General features: G+C 42.3%; 2 protein-coding genes across 10 annotated transcripts in view; one reads left to right on the plus strand and one right to left on the minus strand.

Moving 5' to 3' along the window:
• cflara (CASP8 and FADD-like apoptosis regulator a) overlaps window positions 1–2,356 on the plus strand; it is a 9,831-nt gene extending 7,475 nt beyond the window's left edge. For 7 of the 9 annotated variants that reach the window (XM_053491786.1, XM_053491781.1, XM_053491787.1 and 4 more), the window contains 3 exons: window positions 176–656; window positions 821–934; window positions 2,012–2,356. In XM_053491786.1, coding sequence (XP_053347761.1) covers window positions 176–656; window positions 821–934; window positions 2,012–2,030 — 614 coding nt within the window. In that variant the 3' untranslated portion in view covers window positions 2,031–2,356. Of the gene's footprint in view, window positions 1–175; window positions 657–820 lie in introns of all 9 variants that reach the window. The other 2 variants (XM_053491789.1, XM_053491788.1) reach the window with 1 other exon arrangement.
• The window catches only part of LOC128518608 (UDP-glucuronosyltransferase 1A1-like), a 27,789-nt gene continuing 2,485 nt past the window's right edge, over window positions 1,978–27,281 (minus strand). Inside the window, exons 2-5 of the mRNA XM_053491780.1 lie at window positions 26,608–26,736; window positions 8,958–9,045; window positions 4,361–4,580; window positions 1,978–2,254 (exon numbers count right to left, since the gene is read on the minus strand). Of these exons, the coding sequence (XP_053347755.1) occupies window positions 1,978–2,254; window positions 4,361–4,580; window positions 8,958–9,045; window positions 26,608–26,736 (714 nt within the window). The remainder of the gene's footprint in view (window positions 2,255–4,360; window positions 4,581–8,957; window positions 9,046–26,607; window positions 26,737–27,281) is intronic.

Consider the following 27,281-nt stretch of genomic DNA (forward strand, 5'->3'; position numbering starts at 1 on the left):
AACTACACACACACACACACTTACCCACCCTTAACCCACACTCACACACACACAGTCACCCACACACACACTCACCCACCCACTCCACACACACACACACACACACACACACACACACACACACACACACACACACACACACACACTTCTCACTGTGCTGTTCTCTGTTTGGCAGAGATGCTGACACACACCTTCACTCAGCTCGGCTTCCGCGTGTTTCTCTACGCACAGACAGAAGTGTGTGAAGCGTGTGAAGTGCGTTCAATAATGAAGACCATCAACCAGAGCTCGGTCCTCCAGAGAGCCGCCGTGTTCACCTGCTGCCTGCTGAACACACACACACCTGCCTCACACACACACCCACTAAACACACACATTAAATTGATGGAGGTGTGTGCTGAGTGTGAGATGCTGAAAGAGAAACCAAAGTTATTCTTCTGTCATACAATCGGATCAGACCAGAACCTTCAGACTGACGCACTGCCCTGCACCACACACACGTCACACACACACGTTCCCCACACACATCCCATCCATAACACTGAGGATGTGCTGTGGAGTGTGTGTGAGACAGGGGTGGAGCTTCTAGATGGAAATGAACACAGCTCTGTGTACCTGCGGGCAGTAAGCTCCGCCCTCCTGCAAGGGCACATCAGGTATTACACGACTAGCACTAGAATTACACGAGTGAAAGAGACGCTATAGTGCAATAATAGTGTGTATAATGCTGGAGTGTGTTAAGATACATGGTTGTGTGTAAGCAGTGTGTGTGTGTGTGTTGTTAATATTGTCTGCTGTTGTCTCGTGCACTTGTTTCTAGGAGGCTTCATGTGCTCGATGTTCTCAATGAAGTTAACTGGGAGATTCTGGAACACAACCGGAGAAATCCAGATAACATACATCACCTTACATTTGCAGAAACACTACGCAAAAGGTTGTACCTATAACACACACACACACACACACACACTGGAGAATGTAATGATCTCCTGGTCATATAAAACACTGCCATTAACATTGTATTATTTTTTAAATAAAACCTTATTTATTCTTATTTATAGATATTAAATATTAGCATATTTATATAAACATGCATTTTTTTAGTTAAGTGATTCATGGTCGTGCTCAGAAGTGAAGGTCAGTGATGGAGCTCAAAGATGTCACTCAGGAATTTAGAGCAGTGATGGAGCTACTGTACAATGACTAAGCTCAGAGCTGTGGAGTAGATCGGAGATGAAGCATGATGTGTAGCTCAGATACGAGAGTCTGTGTTGCTCTACAGATGAAGAATTCCTTTTATTAAACCATTAGACTGTTTAATGTGAAGTTCAGTGTGACACATTTTTGTGCAGTTTATCTTTAGCAGCAAAATTATAATAACCAGCTGTTATGAAGAAGAAGTGTGTCTGAGCTAAGTTTTAAGCTAAGAGAAGAAGAGTTATTTCTTGTTGTGTCCACCACACCTTTATACACTTACTGGTCTGGGCCCGATTGATTGGGAGACACACACACACACACACACGCAGGCATGACGTCTGAAGATTTCTGTTTATTCTCGGCAAAGAGAGCACATTTAAAGTGGTGCTGCATCACGCACATCAAAAGAACCAGTCATTAACATGTCAGTCATAGAGGGACCCGGAGACAGACAGGAGAGAGGAGATACATTTACGTTCTCCTGATTAAACTAAAGGGTTCTAGAGGACGCGAGCCGTCTGGACGTATCCTCGTCTGGGTACAGGATATACAGTAGAAGGTGTTACTACAGAAGGCATGAGGAAGCACAGTGAGGGGTCTGTTCACAAAGCACAGGAATCTTCTTATTAGATTAGTCTTACAATATTATAAAACCTTATACCAGGCAATAGGAAAGCAAACTCATTATTTATTATGTATTAAATATAGATCACATGACATTGTTTATTTGCTTTATTGTGATAAACATTGTAGATTGTAAAAACTTGCTAATAAAACACTTTACTCCACTTTCCTTTTCTGTAACTTCCTGCAGCATCTTAAACACAACATGAACCATTTTATCATCACTGTGACAACAATCACTATGACAACCAGCAGAAAGCCAAGCACATCAAGGCTGTGATACTGGAACCAGTTAAGGTTAAGAGCTGCTAAGCGTAGATGCTCCGCCCCTTTATGCCTCATTACATATTCTGTCCAGTAAACTGCGAGATCCAGCGGCTTTACTGGTTGATCGTTGTGAAGAGCAGATAGTTTCATCATCCTCTCTTTATAACTGCAGGAGAGAGACACCATCATCAAACATCGCATCAGATCTGATCAAAAAAGTTGATATGATTATTGATATGACTATTAAAATCATTTGTAACGACCATGATTATCTTTATTGTATTGAATTATTTGAGGACTTAACCTTGACAAACTAGGTCTTTGGGGTCGAGTCCAGACGCTGCAAGTGATTCATTCAGTGCACACATAGCAAAAACAAATTAGAATTGGACTGATCTGATTAGCTGAAATGCAGGTAAGACATACAGGATAGCGCCACCTTGTGTTGTTTTGGGTGACTAATTTGGTTGACATAAGTGCTTGATTTTCTCCTGCTGTGATGTCGTGAATTAATTGTTACTTAACTATCCCTAAAAATCAGTTAAAGAAAAATAATTTTAAAATCCTTAACAGTCAAATATTATTCCTTATTCAGACAAACGGGCGCAATAAGATAAAGATCTAATTAATCAGATAGTATTCTGATTAATTAGACTTTTGTCTTACACAGGTATGCACTGGCACTCATTATTATTATTATTATTTTTATTTATACAGCGCCTTTTCAGAGCTCAAGGACACTTTACAATGAGTAGAAAAACAGTCAACAAACATACAAAAAAAAAAACATGCAGAGGACAGGTGGATTCAGGTGTAATATTCGGAAAACAAGTGAGCTTTGAGTAAAGATTTAAATTTTTACTTAAAGTTCCAGAGTTAGGGAGCAACAACACTGAATGATCTGCAGCCCATTAAAGAGAGGCGGTACCGAGGGACAACAAAAAAGCCAGAATCGGAGGAACGTAGTGAATGAGTCGGAATGTAGGGGGAAAGCAGATTGAAAAGATAAGAGGGAGCTAAGCCATTTATAGATTTGAAAACAAGGAAAAGAATTTTGAATTTGATACAGTAGACAACTGGGAGCCAGTGGAGATCATACAAGATTGGGGTTATATGAGCAGAGCGTTTGGTGTGAGTGAGTATTCTAGTGAATATATTGTAATCTGGAGATGAAGCTGGCAAGTAGACCATTTAAAAGAGCATTACAAAAATCAATGCGTGATGAGACGAATGCATGGATGAGAGTTTCAGCATCTTTGGTACTGATGAAGGGACGCAGTTGGGCAATGCGGCGTAAATGAAAGAATGCAGATTTAGTGACAGATTTAATGTGAGGCTGAAAGGAGAGTGTGGAGTCAAAGATTACTCCTAAATTTTTGACAGAAGTAGATGTTTTGATGTAAGAGCCAGCAATCTCACAGGTGAAATTGGTGGAAATTTTGCTGGTGAGTGCTGAGGTTCCGATGAAAATTATTTCAGTTTTGTCCATGTTAAGTTTCAGAGAGATTAAGTTAAGCCAATCTCTGATGTCCTTAACAAAAGCAGAGATTTTGTCAATTTGGTCAGATGGAGTAGGTGTACAGTTGAATAAAGTTGAATGTCATCGGCATAAAAGTGATAGTTAAGACCATGACGTTGAAGGATCAGACCGAGTGGGATTATGTAAATTGTGAATAATAGTGGGCCAAGAACAGATCCCTTGGGAACACCTTGCTTCAGGGGGGATGGTGGGCGATCGATATAATTTTGTCTATAATCTTAAATATAAAATTGTCTAGCTGAGAGATAGGAAGAAAACCAAGAAAGAGCAGTACCAGAGATACCCAGACCAGAGAGACGAGAAATAAGCTAATTATGGGAGACGAAGGCAGAGCTGAGATCAAGTAGCAGCAGTATAGACAGGGAATTAGAATCACAAGAAACCAGTAGATTATTCACTACCTTTACGAGTGCAGTTTCAGTACTATGGAGGGGGCAAAAACCAGACTGAAAATGGTCCAAGAGATTATTATCAACTAGAAAAGACTGAAGTTGGGTGGTAAACGGTAAATTAGAAATAGGACGATAGTTAGATAAAACTGAGAAGTCAAGGTTGGGTTTCTTGAGCACAGGTGTAACTGTAGCAGCAGTTTTTAGTGGCAGAGGAAATAAGGCAGTGGTAAGAGATGCATTAATGAAATGATAAACAGGTGCAGGAATGGCAGTTTCAGGAAAGAATTAGGAGCAGGATCAAGGTGACAGGATGAAGAGTTGGATTTGGAGTTGGACTCACCTGCTGTCATTGATAACAGCATTCAGGGCATTGACTATCACATCAGTTGTGATGTCATAGAAGTTTAGGGCTACGCCCACTCCACGACTGACCATTCGCTGCACATTGTCACCCTGATCACCAAAGAGTGGCATCATCACCATGGGAACAGCATGACAAATGCCCTCATAGATACCATGTGAGCCACCGTGAGTAATAAATGCTCTTGTCTTCGGGTGACCTTTAATAATAAAAAATAAGCAACAAACAAAAAGAACAGTCAAAGAGAGCACACTGAGGAGAGAACAATCATAAACGAGCACTAGCGGTGTAATAGGCACAAGGTGTCTTCCAGACTGTGTTTAAAGCTCAGACACAGGCTACAAGATCAAAAGTAGACTCAAGACACATCTCTTTACTCTGGCATATGTATAATTCATCCCATAACCTAGCTCCCAGCGATCCAGATCCCCCTCTGCACCCGCTGACTCATCCCTGTGCTGAACTGGACGCCCATAATATCTTGGACAACTTCTGTTATACTGAACTTCCAGCAGCCTAATACACATGATGTCTTTATAGAATTTCTGTTATTCTTTATCACCAAAATGCGTCTGGTTCCTCTCAAGGTTTCTTTCTATTACCATCTCAGGGAGTTTTTCCCTCAGCACCGTCACCTGATGAGCAAGCCAAACCCTTGGCTTGCTCATCAGGGACAATCTCATTATTATCCTAATACATTTTTTCTCACTTCCATAAATTTTCTTTTAATTTTGTGAAGCTGCTTTGAGACACTGACCATTGTTAAAAGTGCTATATAAGTAAAATTGATTTGGAAATTAAATATGCTTATTCATACTCTCATTCATACCCTTCTTTACAGGACATTTGGTTCAGTGCATGCTTGGTAACTTAACAAGTGCTGTGGTTTGTTCATGTAGCCTCCTGCCAACTAAAGCCTTTTTTTCTGATAAGTTTCACTAACAAGTGGTTTTCTTATGGACACACAGCTGTTTAGTCCCAAAGATGTCACTCTTTTGGACCTGAGTGTTTTATGACAGAAATAAAGCTGCTCACATTGCCCAATATGAACAGCTTTATTTCAGTCATAAAGAGTGGCAACTCTAGCAATGCAGATGAAATGTAAAATAAAAAATAATACCCCAGAAAATCGACATCTAAAATCGACTCGCTAAATAAATGCTGCCAGTGCAAGTGAAAGCGTGCGCCGATGTGATTAGCTTTATTTCAGTCATAGTACACTCAGATCACAAATAAACAACAAAACAACATAGCACAATGCACGTTGTCTGTAAATGGCTGGGATGTGGTTGTGAATGTGCGTTTTAGCCAATTTTCCTATCTCAAATGTAAAATGCAGCTTTACATCAGTCATAACATACATTATACATTTTTGCTGTGTTTTTTTCTTCTTTTGTTTAGTTTGCATAAGAATTGCATTTCAATAAATATTTTAGAACCCATGCCTTATTTTTTGTTTCTCTCCCTGGCCTCAGTGAACCATGTTTTTGTATGAGGAATCTAAGTGGATACGTGTGAACCACTAAGACATCAATAAAAGTCCTGGGGGAACTTGGTGTCACCTGAGCTACAGTAGGTGTCAATAGGTCTCAGTGAAGCAATTTAATTCAATTCAATTTTTTTGTATAGCGCTTTTTACAATTGACATTGTCGCAAAGCAGCTTTACACAATCAAAAGAATTACAGTGGAACCTTGGATTACAAGCATAATTCATTCCGGAAGTGGGGTTGTATTCGTAAACTAAATAAATTTTTTAATAAGAAATAATGGAACTCAAATTATTCGTTCCGCACCCACCCAAAAAATATACATAAAAATAACCAATACAAAATATAAAGTAAAAATAAAACAAAGTGATGTGTTTCCGTTTATGTGCGCAGGCGATTTGTGTGTGTGTGTGTGTTTGTGTGTGTGTGAAGCTAATGTAAGAGGAGACGCCTCTGTCTCCACTCTTATTTGAATTTCACACAAACACACACACACACACACACACACACAAATACACATTAACGAACAAATGTGCAAGGAACATCATTAATGACACTCGTGTGGGCGCATACTAACGGAATCACTGCTGTAAAGTAAAACAAACAAATTAACCTGCACTTTACCTTTAAAAAGAATCACGACAGAGCAGTATTTCTGTGTAGAGCAGAGTGTGTGTGCGCGCGTAATTTGACACTGTGCCGGTTCACACACACTCTCTTTCTTGCCTTTAGTGTTGTTTGTGTGTGTGTGTGTGTGTGTGTGTGTGTGAGAAGCACCCCCTCTCTGCTTTACACACACACACAAGCACTAAAGGCAATAGAGAGAGAGAGAGTGTGAACTAACACAGTGACAAATTGCGCAAGCGCACACATAACGACAGGCTGAGGGTGAAAATAGATTTTGAACCTTCTAATGAGACTTTCTTTTGCTTTACACACACACACGTGTGTTATAAGAAACAATACACCCGCGCTGTACACACGCGCTTTCACACACACACACACACACACACACACACACACACACACACGTGGTCACAGTGTTATAGTAAACAGTACACACATGCACGGATGTTAATTATACCAGTAAGAGATGCGCACTAAGATCCAGCAGGGGAGACGATTACCCACAATTCCACAGTGCAAGAGAGAGAAACCGTTGGCTCAGTTGTGGTCACGTGACGCTCGGCGTCAAAACAAGAGACGTCAAAATTTATTAATGATCTTTGCTCGTCTTGCGGAACACTTGCAAACCACGTTACTCGCAATCTGAGGTTTTACTGTATTTAAGTTTGTATGAAATGGGTAAGATTGGACAGGGGATCAGTCACTTTACCCCAAATAAAAGGACTTTCTAAGTCCTTTGAGTTGATTTGCTATGGACACACACCCAACACTTTCATGAACTCAGTTCTGTGTTCAAAACAATCTGCCAGGTTTGTTTATTCTCCATTTTCTCTGCTTTTCTGCTAAAGTTTCGAAATTCGAAAATATTTTCTTATATGTATAATTTGACACAAGTTTAAAAGTTACACGTGAGTCTTACATATTTACATCTGCCACATTCTGAAAGCCTTGTGTCGAAATTCTGAATGCTGTGAAAGCTCAGGCCTCTTAACCTAATAATGATCTGCCACACCCTACACTGCTTCAAAGCACCGCACGCTTAAATGTTAAACACACGTGAAGAAAAATGCTCAAAGTTTAACATATCACTGCAGAGATTTGGACGTTGTACAAATTTGAAAAGTTGGATAAACATGTTTATTTTAAATATAATCCTATATTTCATCCTCAGCACTGAACAGAACTGCATCATTTCTGACTTTGGCGCATTCTACAAATGAAGTGGGAAGCTGGACATTGACACTGGACACTGGACGGGGGTTTTCTTAGCAACAAACTAGGCAGCTAAGTGATATTTATTTTCTTTCTCAAACAGTGAATCATATAGTCAGTGTTTTAGAATAAACAAAATACTTGTATGTAAAATCTAAAGCTAACACATGTATACGCAGTATAACTCATCTGAAGGTAAGAAGTTTTATCTTAACTTGGTGATTTATTTATTCATTAACTCAGGGAGTTTTTCCTTGCCACTGTCGCCCTCGGCTTGCTCACCAGGGACAAACTGACCATTTTGATTCATACAAATTCACATTTCATACAAACTTAAATAATTCTTTTGACTGTGTAAAGCTGCTTTGCGGCAATGAAAATTGCTAAAAGCGCTATACAAATAAAATTGAATTGAATTGAATTGAATTCATTAATTTATTTATCTTCTATATTGCTCATCCTGTAAGGGGTCATGGGACCTGGAGCCTATTCCAAGACTGGGCATGAGGCAGTGTGCACCCCGTAAGAGGCAGTGTACACCCTGGATGGGGTGCCAATCCATCGCAGGGCGCACACACACTATGGGCAATTTGGGAATGGCATTAAGCCTTCTCTGTATGTCTTTGGACTATGAGAGAAAACCCACAAAGTATGGGGAGAACATGCAAACTCCATGCAATGGTATGGCGGGAATCGATCCCTGACTCTGGAGTGCTAAACACTACAGCACTGTGAGAATTGGGAATAAAACCCAAAATTAAACTCTGTTGTGGTGGTGTTTTGTGTTATTAAAGACTCACTGTTCATTTACTCTGTCAAGAAACAAGAGATCTGACTATGTATGACTGACTTGTATTACTATGACTGAGTCATACAAAAATTATATTGTAGCGTTTTTACGCCGGGAAGAATGCTGGAGAGACGAGTGAGCTTATTTGCTACCCAATGCAATGGCTGGGAGTACTTTATTAAGCACACAGCATGTAAGGCATGAGCAGCACCTTCACTCAGGAACCTACATCCAATTCACCACTAGCTTGAACTGGAGCACATTTCACACGTCACACACCCCTCACACAAACAGGGCCGAAGCCACCAACCCAAACACCTTTCCCCAACATGGTGAACACACACCGACATCCCCGCAAGGCATGCTGGTCGTCAGCCGCCGCCCCGCCCACGCCACAATATTTTATTAAACCACGACTGTTACATACTGCTACACACCAAGTGAACACTGATAGCATACCCAGCAGGTCGTTCTGAGGAAGCCACTTCATCAGCTTTACATTCCCAGGTATTTCATGAGAAACTTCATCTGTGTATCTCCATATTACCTACACACACACATACACACACACACACACACACACACACACACACCCAGGAATGTCATAATCAACAAGTTATTTAACCCTAACTGATGCATTGACACATTCTGTGGGCATGACAAATATGTTTCTCTGTTTTAAAAGGATTAAATTATTGTCCTGAATCAAAACTGAGTTAAGAACTGTAAAGCTCATTATTAAAAAATGTGTTGCAAAAAACATCCTAAATGAGCGTGATGGGAGATCACTTACAGTAAAATAAATTCATAAAACACAAGAATAGGACTCATAGCTATGTTTAATAGTGACAGGAAGAGCAATTCTGCATGCACAATGTGATGAAAACTCACAGAATTCGGACTAAACAGCTGTGTAGCCTTATCAATGAGGATACTTGAAAAAAAGTCTTCAGTTTGTTACGGATCATAAAGACTGGACTTTGGAGTGATTGGAAAAAGGTCATGTGACCTGATGAGTCCAGACTGACCCTATCCCAAAGTGATGGGCGTGTCAGGGTGAGAAGGGAAGGACATGAAGCGATGCTCCCATCATGCATAGTGTCCACTGTACAAGCCTCTGGAGACAGTGTTATGATCTGGGGTTGATCAGTTACTTAGGTCTAGACTCACATCTATGGAGTTTTTTTTCCCCTGATGGAACAGCCATGTTCCAAGACAACGCTAACAGGATTCATCGGGGTCAAATTGTTGAAGAGTGGTTCAGGAAGCATGTGACATTATTTTCACGCATGGATTGGCCGCCACAGAGTCCACACCCAGTGAGAATCTCTGGGCCATGCTGAAGACTTTACACAACGGTTCAACTCTTACATCATCAGTACAAGATCTTGGATATGAACAGAGACTACATTTCACTGTGAGATTCATTTCCTTAAGTGCGTTGAAAGTTTTTTTTTTTGCCACATGAGGGCAGTGTTGGGAAGGGGGACAAATTTAGTCAAGTGGATTGGTATGCTTTATATTCTATAATTGTGTCAAAGATGTATAGCACTCACTTTGACCATGATTTACAAACAAATGCAACTTATGAACATGCTCCTGGAACAGAACTTGTTCAAAAATTAGGGACAGGTTCTGGGAGCATAGAGAGAGCATCACTGTACATAGTGAACAAATAGTGTGTGTGTGTGTGTGTAGCTTCCTGTGACGTAGCTTCCTGTTTTCGTATTGTTCCCGCGAAAGTTCCTCGTATGTTTGTATCAGGGTTTAAATTACATTACCTTTTCTTGTTTATTCTAAATAACAACATTAACTAATTAACAAATTTTCAGGCTTTAATACTACTGGATTTTTGCCTTTTATTGTTTTTTTTTTTTGCCCTTTTTCGGAGAATCATCTGAGAACAACAAGCGGAATCCATTACCAAATAACTACAACTCCGACTCAGGTACGATATCATGTCTAATATTCAGCTCGTTCAGTGTGTAGAGTGCAGGATGTTTAGACATTCTTCCTCCGTCATTAGTGGTAATTGATCGGTGTATGTTAGTGAGCACTCTGACGGAGAAGATATTAGTGTTAGAGAAGCGCATCCAGACTTTAGAGAGGGTTAGAGAGCATGAGAGCAGCGTTATTCCCGTAGAGATAACCAATTCAATTTCAATTCAATTTTATTTGTATAGCGCTTTTAGCAATTTTCATTGCCGCAAAGCAGCTTTACATAGTCAAAAGAATTATTTAAGTTTGTATGAAATGTGAATTTGTATGAATCAAAATGGTCAGTTTGTCCCTGGTGAGCAAGCCGAGGGCGACAGTGGCAAGGAAAAACTCCCTGAGATGGTAATAGGAAGAAACCTTGAGAGGAACCAGACTCAACAGGGAGCCCATCCTCATTTGGGTGAAACAGAAAGCAGTAAATGATCTGCATTTATACAGTGTGTAGGGTGGGAGGCAGTTCAGCTATAATAGCTGATGTTAATTGATGTTAATATGGAGTCCAGGTAGTTATTGAAGACCCAGGTAGACTTGTAAGAAGTTCCAGTCATGAACTATCGAACTGTCAAGTCCCCAGAGAAACAGTTGCCAACACCAGTCAAGGCCAGAACCATTTTCTAGGTAGAGAGAATCATTCCCAGACACCAGACGCATCCCAGAGAGACACACGGGGCATCCATGTGACGAGATCTTCAGCCAGAAGCGGGGCACCAGGATGGGTCAGACAGGTCCGGAGGGCAGAGGGAGTCTGGATCACTGGCAGCTCAGGAACGACATGTGTAGCTCGACAGAGAGAGAGAGAGAAAGAGTGAAAGGGGGGGACAGGAGAAGAGAGGAAAAAGAAAGAGGGGGGGAAAGAGAAGAAGAGGAGAAATGGCAGTTAGGTATGGTCACAGTCACACAATGTATAATGTGAATGTATATTAACTGTAGAGTGCAAGCAGAGACTCCGGCAGGACTAACTATGACAGCATAACTAAAAGGGAGAGCCAGAAGGAAACACAAACATGAGGGCTTCCTGACATGTAAAGCAAACAATCACCTCACCGTCAGCAAACCTGAGTGATCAATGAGAGTGAGGAAGACAGCATCCAAACATACCAGTTCACCATAATACTCTACGTCCATGAGTCCCCCAGATCTGCTCCTTTACCTATGGCAAATCTATTTATAAAAATGCTTGGCTAAATAAATAGGTTTTTAGCCTGGACTTAAACACTGAGACTGTGTCTGAGTCCCGAACACTATTTGGAAGACTATTCCATAACTTTGGGGCTTTATAAGAAAAAGCTCTGCCCCCAGCTGTATTTTTCATAATACGCGGTACTGACAAGCAGCCTGCATCCTTTGATCGAAGTAGGCGTGGCGGATCGTAAGACACTAGCATTTCGCTCAGGTACTGCGGCGCGAGACCATTTAATGCTTTATATGTCAAGAGTAGTATTTTAAAATCAATACGAAATTTCACAGGGAGCCAATGGAGTGAAGATAAGATAGGGGTGATGTGCTCATATCTTCTGGTTCTGGTGAGGACTCTCGCTGCTGCATTCTGGACTAGCTGAAGCTTATTTATGCATCTAGCTGAACAACCAGACAGTAAGGCATTACAATAGTCCAACCTAGAGGTGATAAAAGCATGAACTAGTTTTTCTGCGTCGTTTAGCGACAATAAATTTCTTATTCTGGCAATATTTCTGAGGTGAAAGAATGCTATCCTGGTAATATTATCTACATGTGCTTCAAATGAAAGGCTGGAATCAATAATCACACCAAGGTCTTTCACTGTTGCATTTGATGGAACAGAAAGGCCATCTAAAGTTACGGTGTGATCTAAAATTTTACTCCTAGCTGTATGCGGTCCTATGACTAGAACTTCTGTCTTATCCGGATTTAGCAGAAGAAAGTTAATTAGCATCCAATTTCTTATGTCCTGCACACATTGCTCAATTTTAGTAAGCTGTTTTTTCTCATCAGGTTTTGCTGAGACATATAACTGTGTATCGTCAGCATAACAATGAAAACTAATACCATGCTTACGGATTATGTTGCCCAGAGGAAGCATGTAAAGGGAAAAAAGCAGTGGACCTAAAACTGAACCCTGCGGAACGCCAAACTCCACTAGAGAACATGCAAAATAATCACCATTTAAGTCTACAACCATATATATATAACCAGCCCCGACTCCGGCATTAGAGCCCTCACAGCGGGGCGAGTGGGTGATGACTCGCGGCATACTCGTTCAGCCAAAGCTAACGCTAAGACTAGCCCACCGGAGCACACCTCTTCTGCGCTTAACGTGTCCAACAGGTTTGCTCTCCTCAGTGATTCACCCACTGAGAAACCTGAAAGAGCTCTGGTTATAGGAGACTCTATACTGAGACACGTGAAATTAGCCAGGCCTTTAGGGGCGCCAGCGGCAGTGGTTAGGTGTATCCCGGGAGCCAGAGCACCGGACATAGCAGGTAATCTAAGGGCCCTAGAACAGCACAGGTTCTCCAAGATAGTGGTACATGCTGGAGCTAATGATATACGCCTTCGTCAGTCAGACATTAGTAAGAATAACTTTTCAGAGGTGTTTAAATTAGGCAATGTCCGATGGAGTAGTATGCTCTGGTCCCATCCCAATAAGACGTTGTTCCCCAAACTAAAATCAAATTTAGAAAGACTCAGAAAGTCTGTTTTAATAATTTAATTAACATAGATATTACAAACTCAGATCATACTGAATGCGCAGCCGGCACCTCTGATCTGAAGCTAGGACTGTTAAATATTAGATCTCTCGCATCTAAAGCAGTTATTATTAACGAAACTATCACAGACCAGGAGTTTGATATATTATGTTTAACTGAAACCTGGATTAAGCAGGACGAGTATGTAGCTCTAAATGAAGCTAGTCCTCCTGGATACAGCTACATACACCAGCCTCGGTTAACTGGTAGAGAAGGAGGCGTCGCAGTTATTTACAACGATAATCTGGCTATCGTACAAAAACACAGATTTAAATTTAATGCATTTGAAATTCTCTTTAGTAACATAAAGTCAGCTCAGACGATTCCGCTAATCATCATTTACAGACCTCCAGGGCCGTACTCTGAATTTCTCTGTGAATTTGCAGATTTCCTTTCAAACCTTGTCGTTTCCGTAGACAAAGCGTTAATTTCTGGAGATTTTAATATTCATTTTGAGAATCCAGAAGACCCTCTGAGAGCAGCATTTATGTCCATACTGGACTCAGTAGGAGTAAATCAGTGTGTAGTAGGACCCACTCATAAAGCAGGTCACACTTTGGACTTAATATTATTCTTCGGAGTGAGTATAAGAAACATAATTACAATTCCACAGTCTGAAGTTATATCAGATCACTGTCTTGTCTCGATTAAAGTATCTCATAGTAATAATGTACGCACAGCGCCGCGCTACCGCCTTAAACGTACATTCACATCAAATACCACACAGAGCTTTATCGATAATCTTCCAGAGTTATCAACTTTGATTGGATCGCCATCTGATTTCACAGAACTCGATCAAGCGACCAAATATCTAGAGTCAACACTTCGTCATAGCTTAGATAATGTAGCTCCAGTTAAAAGAAAAATGATTAGAGATAAGAAACTTGCTCCTTGGTATAACGATCACACACGCACTCTAAAACAAACCGCTCGGAAATTAGAACGCAAATGGCGTCAAACTAAATTGTTAGTTTTCCAAATAGCATGGAAGGAGAGCATCCTGAACTATAGAAGAGCTCTCAGTGCTGCTAGGTCAATGTATCTCTCCACTCTTATAGAAAATAACAAAAATAATCCTAGATTTTTATTTAATACCATAGCTAAATTAACTAAAAACAAGACCACTGCAGAAATCTCCACAACAACAACATACAGTAGTGAGGATTTCATGAACTTTTTCAATAACAAAATCATAAATATTAGGCAAAAAATTCAGGCTTTAAAACCAGACAATTTAAGTGATACAGATGATAAATTAATCACATCACATCAGAACCTAGAATACTTTACTCCCCTTGAAGCGAGTGAACTAATTTCACTCATCTCCTCTTCAAAATCGTCAACCTGTGAATTAGATCCGATACCGACACATTTTCTCAAGCAGATAGTTCCATCAATAACAGAACCCCTGTTAAATGTAATTAACTGTTCACTCAGCAGTGGGTATGTTCCTAAATCCCTTAAATTAGCAGTTATTAAACCACTAATCAAAAAACCTGACCTTGACCCCTGTCAGCTTTCCAATTACAGGCCGATATCAAACCTCCCGTTTATCTCTAAAATTCTGGAAAAGGTAGTATCACAACAGCTATGTTCATATCTACATAGGAATAGCATACATGAATTGTATCAGTCAGGATTTAGGCCTCATCACAGCACAGAGACAGCACTCGTTAAAGTAGTAAATGACCTCCTAGTGGCCTCTGATCAGGGTTGTGTCACTATACTTGTGTTACTCGACCTCAGTGCAGCTTTTGACACTATTGATCATAATATTCTCCTTTACAGATTAGAAAATGTAGTAGGAATTAAGGGAACGGCCCTCTTGTGGCTCAGATCCTATTTGACTGATCGTTATCAGTTTGTAGATTTAGATGGTGACCATTCCTCATGTTCTCAAGTTGAGTTTGGTGTTCCACAGGGTTCTGTTTTAGGCCCACTGCTTTTTTCCCTTTACATGCTTCCTCTAGGCAACATAATTCGTAAACATGGTATTAGTTTTCATTGTTATGCTGATGACACACAAGTATACGTTTCAGCAAAACCAGATGAGAAAAACCAGCTTACTAAAGTTGAGCAATGTGTGCAGGACATAAGAGATTGGATGCTAATTAATTTCCTTCTGCTTAATCCTGATAAGACAGAAGTTCTAGTCATAGGACCACAAGCAGCTAGAAGTAAGCTTTCTGATCACAATGTGATTTTTTAATGGCCTTTCTGTTCCATCAAGTGCAACAGTAAAAGACCTCGGTGTGATTATAGATTCAAGCCTTTCATTTGAAGCACATGTAGATAATATTACCAGGATAGCATTCTTTCACCTCAGAAATATTGCCAAGATAAGAAATATATTGTCACTAAACGATGCAGAAAAACTAGTTCATGCTTTTATCACGTCTAGGTTGGATTATTGTAACGCCTTACTGTCTGGTTGTTCAACTAGGTGCTTAAACAAGCTTCAATTAGTCCAGAATGCAGCAGCGAGAGTCCTCACTCGAACCAAAAGATATGAGCACATAACCCCTATCTTATCTACATTGCATTGGCTTCCTGTGAAATTTCGCATCGATTTTAAAAAACTACTCTTGACGTATAAAGCATTAAATGGTCTCGCGCCGCAGTATCTGAGTGAACTGCTAGTGTCTTACAATCCACCACGCCTACTTCGATCAAAGGATGCAGGCTGCTTGTCAGTACCTCGTATTATTAAAACTACAGCAGGGGGCAGAGCTTTTTCTTACAAAGCCCCAAAGTTATGGAATAGTCTTCCAAATAGTGTTCGGGACTCAGACACAGTCTCAGTGTTTAAGTCCAGGCTAAAAACCTATTTATTTAGCCAAGCATTTTTATAAATAGATTATCCTTAGGTAAAGGAGCAGATCTGGGGGACTCATGGACGTAGAGTATTAGGTGAACTGGTATGTTTGGATGCTGTCTTCCCCACTCTCATTGATCACTCAGGTTTGTTGACGGTGAGGTGATTGGTTGCCTTACATCTCTGGAAGCCCTCATGTTTGTGTTTCCTTCTGGCTCTCCCTTTTTAGTTATGCTGTCATAGCTAGTCCTGCCGGAGTCTCTGCTTGCACTCTGCACTAAATAAACATTCACTTTTTACATTGTTCGACTGTGACCATACCTAACTGTTATTTCTCCATCTCTTTGCTCTCTCCTTTTCTGCTCTCTCCTCTCTCTCTCTCTCTCCCTCTCTCCTATTTCCTCTACCTATCTCTCTGTCGAGCTATACATGTCGCTCCTGAGCTGCCAGTGATCCAGACCCCCTCTGCCCGCTGGACCTCTCTAACTCATCCTGGAGTCCTGCTTCTGGTTGGAGATCTTATCACATGGATGCCCCCGTGTGGTCTGCCTGGAATGCGTGTGGTGACTGGGGTTGGTTCCACTTTTCCATGAAGGTGGTCCTGTCCTCGACTGATGCAGACTGCTGTTCTCTGAGGACCTGTGACTTCAGTCGCTCAATAGTTCAGGACTGAAATTTTTCACAGTCTACCTGAGCCTCTAGGAACAAACTGGACTTTAATCTTACACATCTCCTCTTATATTGAACTTCCAGTCTCGCATATTATTATGCACATCAATCACTGCTATCTGTTTTCACCCAGATGAGGATGGGTTCCCTGTTGAGTCTGGTTCCTCTCAAGGTTTCTTCCTATTACCATCTCAGGGAGTTTTTCCTTGCCACTGTCGCCGTCGTCCTAGGCTTGCTCATCAGGGACAATCAGGGACAATCATATCATTTTGATTCATACACATTCACATTTCATACAAACTTAGTTCTTTTGATTGTGTAAAGCTGCTTTGTGATGATGTAAATCGTTAAAAGCGCTATACAAATAAAATTGAATTGAATTAAATTGAAGACGTGGTGACAGCTTACAGCAGGTTATGGTCGCTGAACCGCTGGATGTCCAGTTGGTGCTCCGAAAACAACGTGGGCTTCATAGACAATTGGAAGACCTTTGAGGGCAAAGCTAGCCTGTTAGGGCGGGACGGTGTCCATCCCACTCGGGAAGGTGCTGCTCTCATTTCCTGTAGTATAGCTCATAGTCTCAGAAGAGGCCTAGTTAATCGGTGACAATCCAGAGCCCAGGCCAGGGAGCAGACAGACAGGCTAAACCAACCGTCTGCTAGCTGCATAAAGTCGTCACTCAGGGTTCACTGTATTGAGACTGTGTCTGTTCCCCGAGCTAAAAACAAATTTAGAAAGACTCAGAAAGTCTGTTTTAGTAATTTAATTAACATAGATTAACTCAGATCACACTGAATGCGCAGCCGGCACCTCTGATCTGAAGCTAGGACTGTTAAATATTAGATCTCTCGCATCTAAAGCAGTTATTATTAACGAAACTATCACAGACCAGGAGTTTGATATATTATGTTTAACTGAAACCTGGATTAAACAGGACGAGTATGTAGCTCTAAATGAACCTAGTCCTCCTGGATACAGCTACATACACCAGCCTCGGTTAACTGGTATAGGAGGAGGCGTCGCAGTTATTTACAACGATAATCTGGCTATCGTACAAAAACACAGATTTAAATTTAATGCATTTGAAATTCTCTGTAGTAACATAAAGTCAGCTCAGACGATTCCGCTAATCATCATTTACAGACCCCCAGGGCCGTACTCTGAATTTCTCTGTGAATTTGCAGATTTCCTTTCAAACCTTGTCGTTTCTGTAGACAAAGCGTTAATTGCTAGAGATTTTAATATTCATTTTGAGAATCCAGAAGACCCTTTGAGAACAGCATTTATGTCCATACTGGACTCAGTAGGAGTTAATCAGTGTGTAGTAGGACCCACTCATAAAGCAGGTCACACTTTGGACTTAATATTATCCTTCGGATTAAGTATAAGTATAAGTATATGTATAAAACATAATTACAATACCACAGTCTAAAGTTATATCAGATCACTGTCTTGTCTCGATTAAAGTGTCTCATAGTAATATTGTACGCACAGCACCGCGCTACCGCCTTAAACGTAAATTCACATCAAATACCACACAGAGCTATATCGATAATCTTCCAGAGTTATCAAATTTGATTGGATTGCCATTTGATTCCACAGAACTCGATCAGGCGACTGAATATTTAGAGTCAACACTTCGTCATAGCTTAGATAATGTAGCTCCAGTTAAAAGAAAAATGATTAGAGATAAGAAACTCGCTCCTTGATATAACGATCACACACACACACACTCTAAAACAAACCGCTCAGAAATTAGAACGCAAATGGCGTTCTTAGAACGCAAACTAAATTGTTAGTTTTCCAAATAGCATGGAAGGAGAGCATCCTGAACTATAGAAGAGCTCTCAGTGCTGCTAGGTCAATGTATCTCTCCACTCTTATAGAAAATAACAAAAATAATCCTAGATTTTTATTTAATACCATAGCTAAATTAACTAAAAACAAGACCACTGCAGAAATCTCCACAACAACAACATACAGTAGTGAGGATTTCATGAACTTTTTCAATAACAAAATCATAAATATTAGGCAAAAAATTCAGGCTTTAAAACCAGACAATTTAAGTGATACAGATGATAAATTAATCACATCACATCAGAACCTAGAATACTTTACTCCCCTTGAAGCGAGAGAACGTCTCGGGTTACTTTGCTGTAACCCTGTTCCCTGAAAAGGCGGGAACGAGATGCTGCGTGAAAACGCTATGGGAACATCTTGTCATGTTGCCGGTTGTGAAGCATGTGTGTATCAAACACGCCAAATTTTGGCTTAGATAACCTCGGTCGGGTGACGTCATCTGATGAGACGCACCTGCAGGTTATAAATAGGAGTGAACCGGAAACATTCCTCAGATTGATTTGTCTGAACGGACGTCCGGTCACGTAGGCAGTGCGGCATTGGGACGCAGCATCTCGTTCCCGCCTTTTCAGGGAACAGGGTTACAGCAAAGTAACCCGAGACGTTCCCTTTCAAAGGCTACACTCGATGCTGCGTGAAAACGCTATGGGAACGAGAATACCAACGCCGCCGCACTGCAAGTGTCTGGACCCCAAGGTTGTGTAGCGTGTGCGCACAAGGCCAAAAAGGTCTCAGAACTATATCTGGGAAGCTGACTCGAGGGCCTGTGAGCCCGGAGTGCCATGATCATCCAGATTATAAAATCTAACAAATGTGTGCGGAAAGGACAACCCTCCATGTCACACACTTGCTGCAGGGGAATACTTCTTGCCAGCTCTTGCAATAGATGAGGCGATCCCCCTGGTTGAATGAGCCCTGATTCCTAGAGGCGAAGTGAGCCCACGTGCCTCATAGGAGAGGGCAATAGCCCAGTGTAGTGGGGGCCACCCCCCGTTGCGGCCCCAGACCATGTAAAAGCTGCTTTGACTTACGCCACTAGCTGATGCGGTGGACGTAAATCTAAAGAGCACGTACTGGACAAAGTAGGTGAAGTCTTTCCTGCTCCGAAGCTGTAAAGGCGGAGGACAGAAGGCTTCATAAACAATAGGATGCATATTGGCAAATGTGTGCGGAGAGGACCAACCCTCCGCGTACCAGACTTGCTGCAAGGGAATACCTCTTGCTAGTGCAATTGATGAGGCGATTCCCCTGGTTGAATGAACCCCAATTCCTAGAGGCGAAGTGAGCCCACGCGCCTCATAGGAGAGGGCAATAGCATCTCTCACGCCGCTTGCGGCTTCAAAACATGTAAAAGCTGCTCTGACTTACGCCACTGGCTAATGCGGTGGACATAAATCTGAAGAGCACATACTGGACACAGTAAGTGAAGTCTCTCCTGCTCCGAAGCTGTAAAGGCGGAGGACAGAAGACTTCAAAACAATAGGATGCATATTGGCAAATGTGTGCGGAGAGGACCAACCCTCCGCGTTACAGACTTGCTGCAAAGGAATACCTCTTGCTAGTGCAATTAATGAGGCGATTCCCCTGGTTGAATGAACCCTGATTCCTAGAGGCGAAGTGAACCCACGCGCCTCATAGGAGAGGGCAATAGCATCTCTCACGTAGCTTGCGGCTTCAAAACATGTAAAAACTGCCCTGACTTACGCCACTGGCTAATGCGGTGGACGTAAATCTGAAGAGCACGTACTGGACACAGTAAGTGAAGTCTCTCCTGCTCCGAAGCTGTAAAGGCGGAGGACAGAAGGCTTCAAAACAATAGGATGCATATTGGCAAATGTGTGCGGAGAGGACCAACTCTCCGCATCACAGACTTGCTGCAAAGGAATACCTCTTGCTAGTGCAATTGATGAGGCGATTCCCCTGGTTGAATGAACCCTGATTCCTAGAGGCGAATTGAACCCACGCGCCTTATAGGAGAGGGCAATAGCATCTCTCACGGAGCTTGCGGCTTCAAAACATGTAAAAGCTGCTCTGACTTACGCCACTGGCTAATGCGGTGGATGTAAATCTGAAGAGCACATACTGGACACAGTAAGTGATGTCTCTCCTGCTCCGAAACTGTAAAGGCGGAGGACAGAAGGCTTCAAAACAATAGGATGCATGTTGGCAAATGTGTGCGGAGAGGACCAACCCTCCGTGTCACATACTTGCTGCAAGGGAATACCTCTTGCTAATGCAATTGATGAGGCGATTCCCCTGGTTGAATGAGCCCTGATTCCTAGAGGCGAAGTGAGCCCACGCGCCTCATAGGAGAGGGCAATAGCTGTCCGCTCCTCTTAGAGAGGTAACACCATTTAGAAAAACCATCTTAAGGGTCAGAAACCTGAGGCGCTGACTCTAGTGGTTCAAAGGGGCACAAGCCAGGGGACAAATTTTTATTTATTTATTTTTTTTTTCTGCAGAAACTCCAGCACTGAAACAATTCGGCAGTGGACTGGGTCTACCTGCTTCGTCATGCACCAACTTTTCAAATACATTCTATTTGAGGGGAGGCAGTCCTAGTACTTAGAATAGTCTTAATTACGCTGGCTGGAAGACCAGCTTGACTTAGAGTAGAGAGTAGTAAAGGGGACATTTGCTGATCTTGCGAGGCAAAGAGGTCCACCTACGCTACATGAAATTTTCCAAGAGTGTAGATCGCCCTGAGGGACAGGAATCTGGTGCGCTAGCTATTTAGCGGCGCGAGCACAGTCCGCCCTGGCGATTAATATACGAGACTGCCATAGTGTTGTCCACCCGCACTAGGACATGGTAGTCTCAACTGCTGGAGGAAGTGCTTTAGGGCCTGAAATAGAGCCATGATTTTGAGGCAATTGAGTGCCGCGCAAAAAGATGGCCTCTCCAGCTCCCTTGGGCTGGACGGTCATTTAAGACCGCACCCCAGCCCATGAGGGAAGCGTCTGTCGTTAGCATCTGCGACGACAAGATGAACTTAGAGTGGGACCCAGAGTCAGAAACCGGGGTCTGAACCACATAGGAAGGGTACGAAGCACCTGGCGCGTAGCCCTTATTGGGGATTGGCCCTAGAGTAAAATCCCCTGGTTCCTAGCCACAACTGAAATGCTCTCATGTGCAGAAGGTCCAAGGTGTCACCGTGGATACAGCTGCCATGAGAGCTAAGATCTCTGAAAGTGATGGTCACTTTCTGGTCTAGCTTGATTTCCTTGATGGTGTTGAGAATGGATTCGACACGAGCGGGAGACAGCTGTGCCCGCTTACGCTCAAATTCCATGTGACACCCAAAAATGTTGTCCTCTAAACAGGAAAGAGCATGCTTTCATGGCATTGGATCTCAATCCTAGGAAACAAAGATTAGCTAGAACGACATGCTGATGTCGAAGCGCTAGCTACTGAGACTGGGCCGGCCAGTCATGTAATTCAATACGGATGCTCTGGAGTCGTAAGAGCCAAAAATACATCCATGTATTTTGTGTATGTGCGGGTGAAAAAGCTAGACCAAATGGAAGGACCCGATACTGGTAAGCTTCGCCCCCGAAAGCGAACCTCAGGAACCTCCTGTGTTGTGGCAATATTTCCATTGATTTATTTTTAGATAGCGGTAAGGCCCGCAAAATCTAAAAAATTGGACTCAGCCCCCCGTTCCTCTTGCACTTTCCGGTTTCGTGGAGGTGGAGACCATGCCATTGAAACGCGGAGGGTGATGTGAGAACTGAATCCTGTAGTTTCTCTGTACAGTGCTTAGTGCCCAAGGAGATATACTTGGCAGTAGCTTCCACGCTGCCAGTTTCTCAGAAAGGGGCAAAGCTCAGTGGCTTGGTTAAACGGGGGGGATGTTAGATGTTCGGCATCCTGAAACACGGCAGGAAAAACCCGAAGAACTAACAATCTTATTGGAGACTGGAGTTGCCCGAAACACCAGTGGTGGCGGAGCAAGAACACCAACCTCCTGGGGGTGCCAGGGAGAACACTTCATTCTTTAAAAGGAATTCTGCGTGCCTCTCCCCATTGGGGGGCCACCCCCCACGATCCTGTTGAACCTCAGGGCTTCTTTGTGAAGACAATATTCCAGTCTGACCTCTTTTGAGGCGGATCTCTTGTGTTTCATGCCTCGCAACAGTCAGACCCGGTCGAGACTGGGTGGCCGACAGTCCCGACTCTTGAGCAAGGCGGGGAAGGAATTTCCCGAAGGCTTGTTATATAACTCCGCCTCATGAACCTAGTGGCGACCGAGTTAACGACATCGCCAAGCAGGCCGGGAGGCGAGATGGGGCATCGAGGAGGAATACACGATCCTTTTCCTTAATGCCCCTGAGATTCAACCACAAGTGCCTCTCCGCGGAGACCATAGCAGCCATAAAACGGCCGATAGCACGAGCCGTCTGCTTTGTTGCACGAAGAGACAAGTCTGTGGCCCGGCGTAAATCCAATACGCCTTACCTTGCAGAGCCCCGCCAGTACTCAAGTCTCTCAGCAGGTCAGCCTGATAGGCGTGCAAAACCGCCACGGTGTGCAATGGAGCACCAACCTGACCTGCTGCCCGAAAAGCTTTTCCCTCCAGGGAAGATAAAAAAAGTCTACACAGCTTGAAAGGAAGTAATAGCTTTTCAGGAAGGATGATGTCCCAGAAGAGAGATAGCCTGGAAGCGTCTCTTCTATCTGGGTGTCATCCTATAACTCCGCGTTCCTACCTCAATTATATTTAAATAAATAAATAAGTTGATGGCAGGAAAACACGGGATGAATACAGCTTACTCCATGAAAGGGTTAACTTATATGGAGATTGCTAAGAAAAGGGGAGAGAGCGTCGTTGAGGCTCCGCCCCCGGCCACCCGACAGAACCTGCCGTCTGTTTTTTTTTTTTTTTTTTTTTTTTTAATATTATTTTTAAGTGCTTAGAGCTATTATCATCTCCGCGAAAGCAAGAGAGGATGTTTATCCTTGCCCATTCACAAGAAGCGCGGCGCGCGTTTGCGAGCGGACAGAGGGATTTCCCGATCCGATGAGAACGCGAAAGAAAGGAGTTTTAAAACCCGTCTCTCACTGCTCTGCCGGATGCACGTGTTTAAGCCCCAGAAATGCGCGGCGGCTCGGAATGCGAGGCGCGCGCGTAGCACTTAATCGAAGCAGTAAAGTGTAGAGATCGCCCTCCGATATGGATTATACACACGGAGGGACATCTCGTTTAAAACTCTACCATATCGGTGAGTTAAACACTTTCTTATTTTGCTGGTTTAAACACACACGCAAACACAACAAGGTCAGTGAAGACAAAAGATCTGAGGAATGTTTCCGGTTCACTCCTATTTATAACCTGCAGGTGCGTCTCATCAGATGACGTCACCCGACCGAGGTTATATAAGCCAAAATTTGGCGTGTTTGATACACACATGCTTCACAACCGGCAACATGACAAGATGTTCCCATAGCGTTTTCACGCAGCATCGAGTGTAGCCTTTGAAAGGGAACTAATTTCCTCTTCAAAATCGTCAACCTGTGAATTAGATTCTATACCGACACATTTTCTCAAGCAGATAGTTCCAGCAATAACAGAATCCCTGTTAAAAGTAATTAACTGTTCACTCAGCAGTGGGTATGTTCCTAAATCCCTTAAATTAGCAGTTATTAAACCACTAATCAAAAAACCTGACCTTGACCCCTGTCAGCTTTCCAATTACAGGCCGATATCAAACCTCCCCTTTATCTCTAAAATTCTGGAAAAGGTAGTATCACAGCAGCTATGCTCATATCTACATAGGAATAGCATACATGAACTGTATCATTCAGGATTTAGGCCTCATCACAGCACAGAGACAGCACTCGTTAAAGTAGTAAATGACCTCCTATTGGCCTCTGATCAGGGTTGTGTCACTATACTTGTGTTACTCGACCTCAAGTGCAGCTTTTGACACTATTGATCATAGTATTCTCCTTCACAGATTAAAAAATGTAGTAGGAATTATGGGAACGGCCCTCTTGTGGCTCAGATCCTATTTGACTGATCGTTATCAGTTTGTAGATTTAGATGGTGACCATTCCTCATGTTCTCAAGTTGAGTTTGGTGTTCCACAGGGTTCTGTTTTAGGCCCACTGCTTTTTTTTTCCTTTACATGCTTCCTCTAGGCAACATAATTCGTAAACATGGTATTAGTTTTCATTGTTATGCTGATGACTCACAAGTATACGTTTCAGCAAAACCAGATGAGGAAACCAGCTTACTAAAGTTGAGCAATGTGTGCAGGACATAAGAAATTGGATGTTAATTAATTTCCTTCTGCTTAATCCTGATAAGACAGAAGTTCTAGTCATAGGACCACAAGCAGCTGGAAGTAAGCTTTCTGATCACACTGTGATTTTAAATGGCCTTTCTGTTCCATCAAGTGCAACAGTAAAAGACCTCGGTGTGATTATAGATTCAAGCCTTTCATTTAAAGCACATGTAGATAATATTACCAGGATAGCATTCTTTCACCTCAGAAATATTGCCAAGATATGAAATATATTGTCACCAAATGATGCAGAAAAACTAGTTCATGCTTTTATTACGTCTAGGTTGGATTAGTGTAACGCCTTACTGTCTGGTTGTTCAACAAGGTGCTTAAACAAGCTTCAATTAGTCCAGAATGCAGCAGCGAGAGTCCTCACTCGAACCAGAAGATATAAGCACATCACCCCTATCTTATCCACATTGCATTGGCTTCCTGTAAAATTTCGCATCGATTTTAAAATACTACTCTTGACATATAAAGCATTAAATGGTCTCGCGCCGCAGTATCTGAGTGAACTGCTAGTGTCTTACAATCCGCCACTCCTACTTCGATCAAAGGATGCAGGCTGCTTGTCAGTACCGTGTATTATTAAAACTACAGCAGGGGGCAGAGCTTTTTCACAAAGCCCCAAAGTTATGGAATAGTCTTCCAAATAGTGTTCGGGACTCAGACACAGTCTCAGTGTTTAGGTCCAGGCTAAAAACCTATTTATTTAGCCAAGCGTTTTTATAAATAGATTTGACTTAGGTAAAGGAGCAGATCTGGGGGACTTATGGACGTAGAGTATTATGGTGAACTGGTATGTTCAGATGCTGCCTTCCCCACTCTCATTGATCACTCAGGTTTGTTGACGGTGAGATGATTGGTTGCTTTACATCTCTGGAAGCCCTCATGTCTGTGTTTCCTTCTGGCTCTCCCTTTTTAGTTATGCTGTCATAGTTAGTCCTGCCAGAGTCTCTGCTTGCACTCTACAGTTAATATACATTCACCTTATACATTGTTTGACTGTGACCATACCTAACTGTTATTTCTCCATCTCTTTTGCTCTCTCCTTTTCTGCTCTATCCTCTGTCTCTCTCTATTTCTCTACCTATCTCTCTGTCGAGCTATACATGTCGCTCCTGAGCTGCCAGTGATCCAGACTCCCTCTGCCCGCTGGACCTCTCTAACTCATCCTGAAGTCCTGCTTCTGGTTGGAGATCTCATCACATGGATGCCCCCGTGTGGTCTGCCTGGAATGCGTGTGGTGACTGGGGTTGGTTCCACTTTTCCATGAAGGTGGTCCTGTCCTCGACTGATGCAGTCAGCTGTTCTCTGAGGACCTGTGACTTCAGTCGCTCAATAGTTCAGGACTGGAATTTCTCACAGTCTACCTGAGCCTCTAGGAACAAACTGGACTTTAATCTTACACATCTCCTCTTATAATAAACTTCCAGTCTCGCTTATTATGCACATCAATCCCTGCTATCTGTTTTCACCCAGATGAGGATGGGTTCCCTGTTGAGTCTGGTTCCTCTCAAGGTTTCTTCCTATTACCATCTCAGGGAGTTTTTCCTTGCCACTGTCGCCGTCGTCCTAGGCTTGCTCATCAGGGACAATCATATAATTTTGATCCATACACATTCACATTTCATACAAACTTAATTCTTTTAATTGTGTAAAGCTGCTTTGTGATGATGTAAATCGTTAAAAGCGCTATACAAATAAAATTGAATTGAATTGAATTGTGTATATATATGTCTGTGTGTTTTTACTCTTTGGGGAATTCTTCTGAAGGCCTGGAAGAAAATGGCTGCCTTCTCCTTTGGCAGCGATGGCACTAAAGAACCAAGTGTGAAAACAACAACTCCATGTTCGGATCCTTCCACAAACTCCAACACTACCTTATGGCGCGCACACACACACACACACACACACACAGAGAGAAAGAGAGCCTAGTTTACTATTGTTCAAATAAATTATGTTACATGTTCAACTATGGTGGCAAGGCGGAAATGTACAGGACCAGTTAAAAGTCACAAAAGCCAATGTACATTTTTTTCTATGAAGTAATGTTTTATTTTTATTTTTTAAAACAATTGTAAGTGCTATTAATATGAACACTAAGTTGTTCAGGCTCTGTGGATAAAGTGGAGTATTAGTGTTTGGAAGAACAGAACCAGAAGGGATGAGTGTGGTGTGTGTTGCGGTATCAGCGGCACTGAACCCCCGTGTACGACAGATTTTTCTAATAGTAAAGCGAGTTCTATAAAATACTTTTGTTCTGAAGAACCAGTTTTGAGTCATAGAAAATACTGAAGATTATTACACATGCAGTATGAGTCAAAAGTTTGTACACCCCTTATAACACTGTCGTCTTTCCTGATTTTTCTTTTTTTTTTCCTTGTTAAAACATTGCTTATATGCTGTACCCATTTTGTTATATATG

This window comes from Clarias gariepinus, chromosome 3, assembly GCF_024256425.1.
Source record: "Clarias gariepinus isolate MV-2021 ecotype Netherlands chromosome 3, CGAR_prim_01v2, whole genome shotgun sequence".
NCBI classification, from domain to species: domain Eukaryota; kingdom Metazoa; phylum Chordata; class Actinopteri; order Siluriformes; family Clariidae; genus Clarias; species Clarias gariepinus.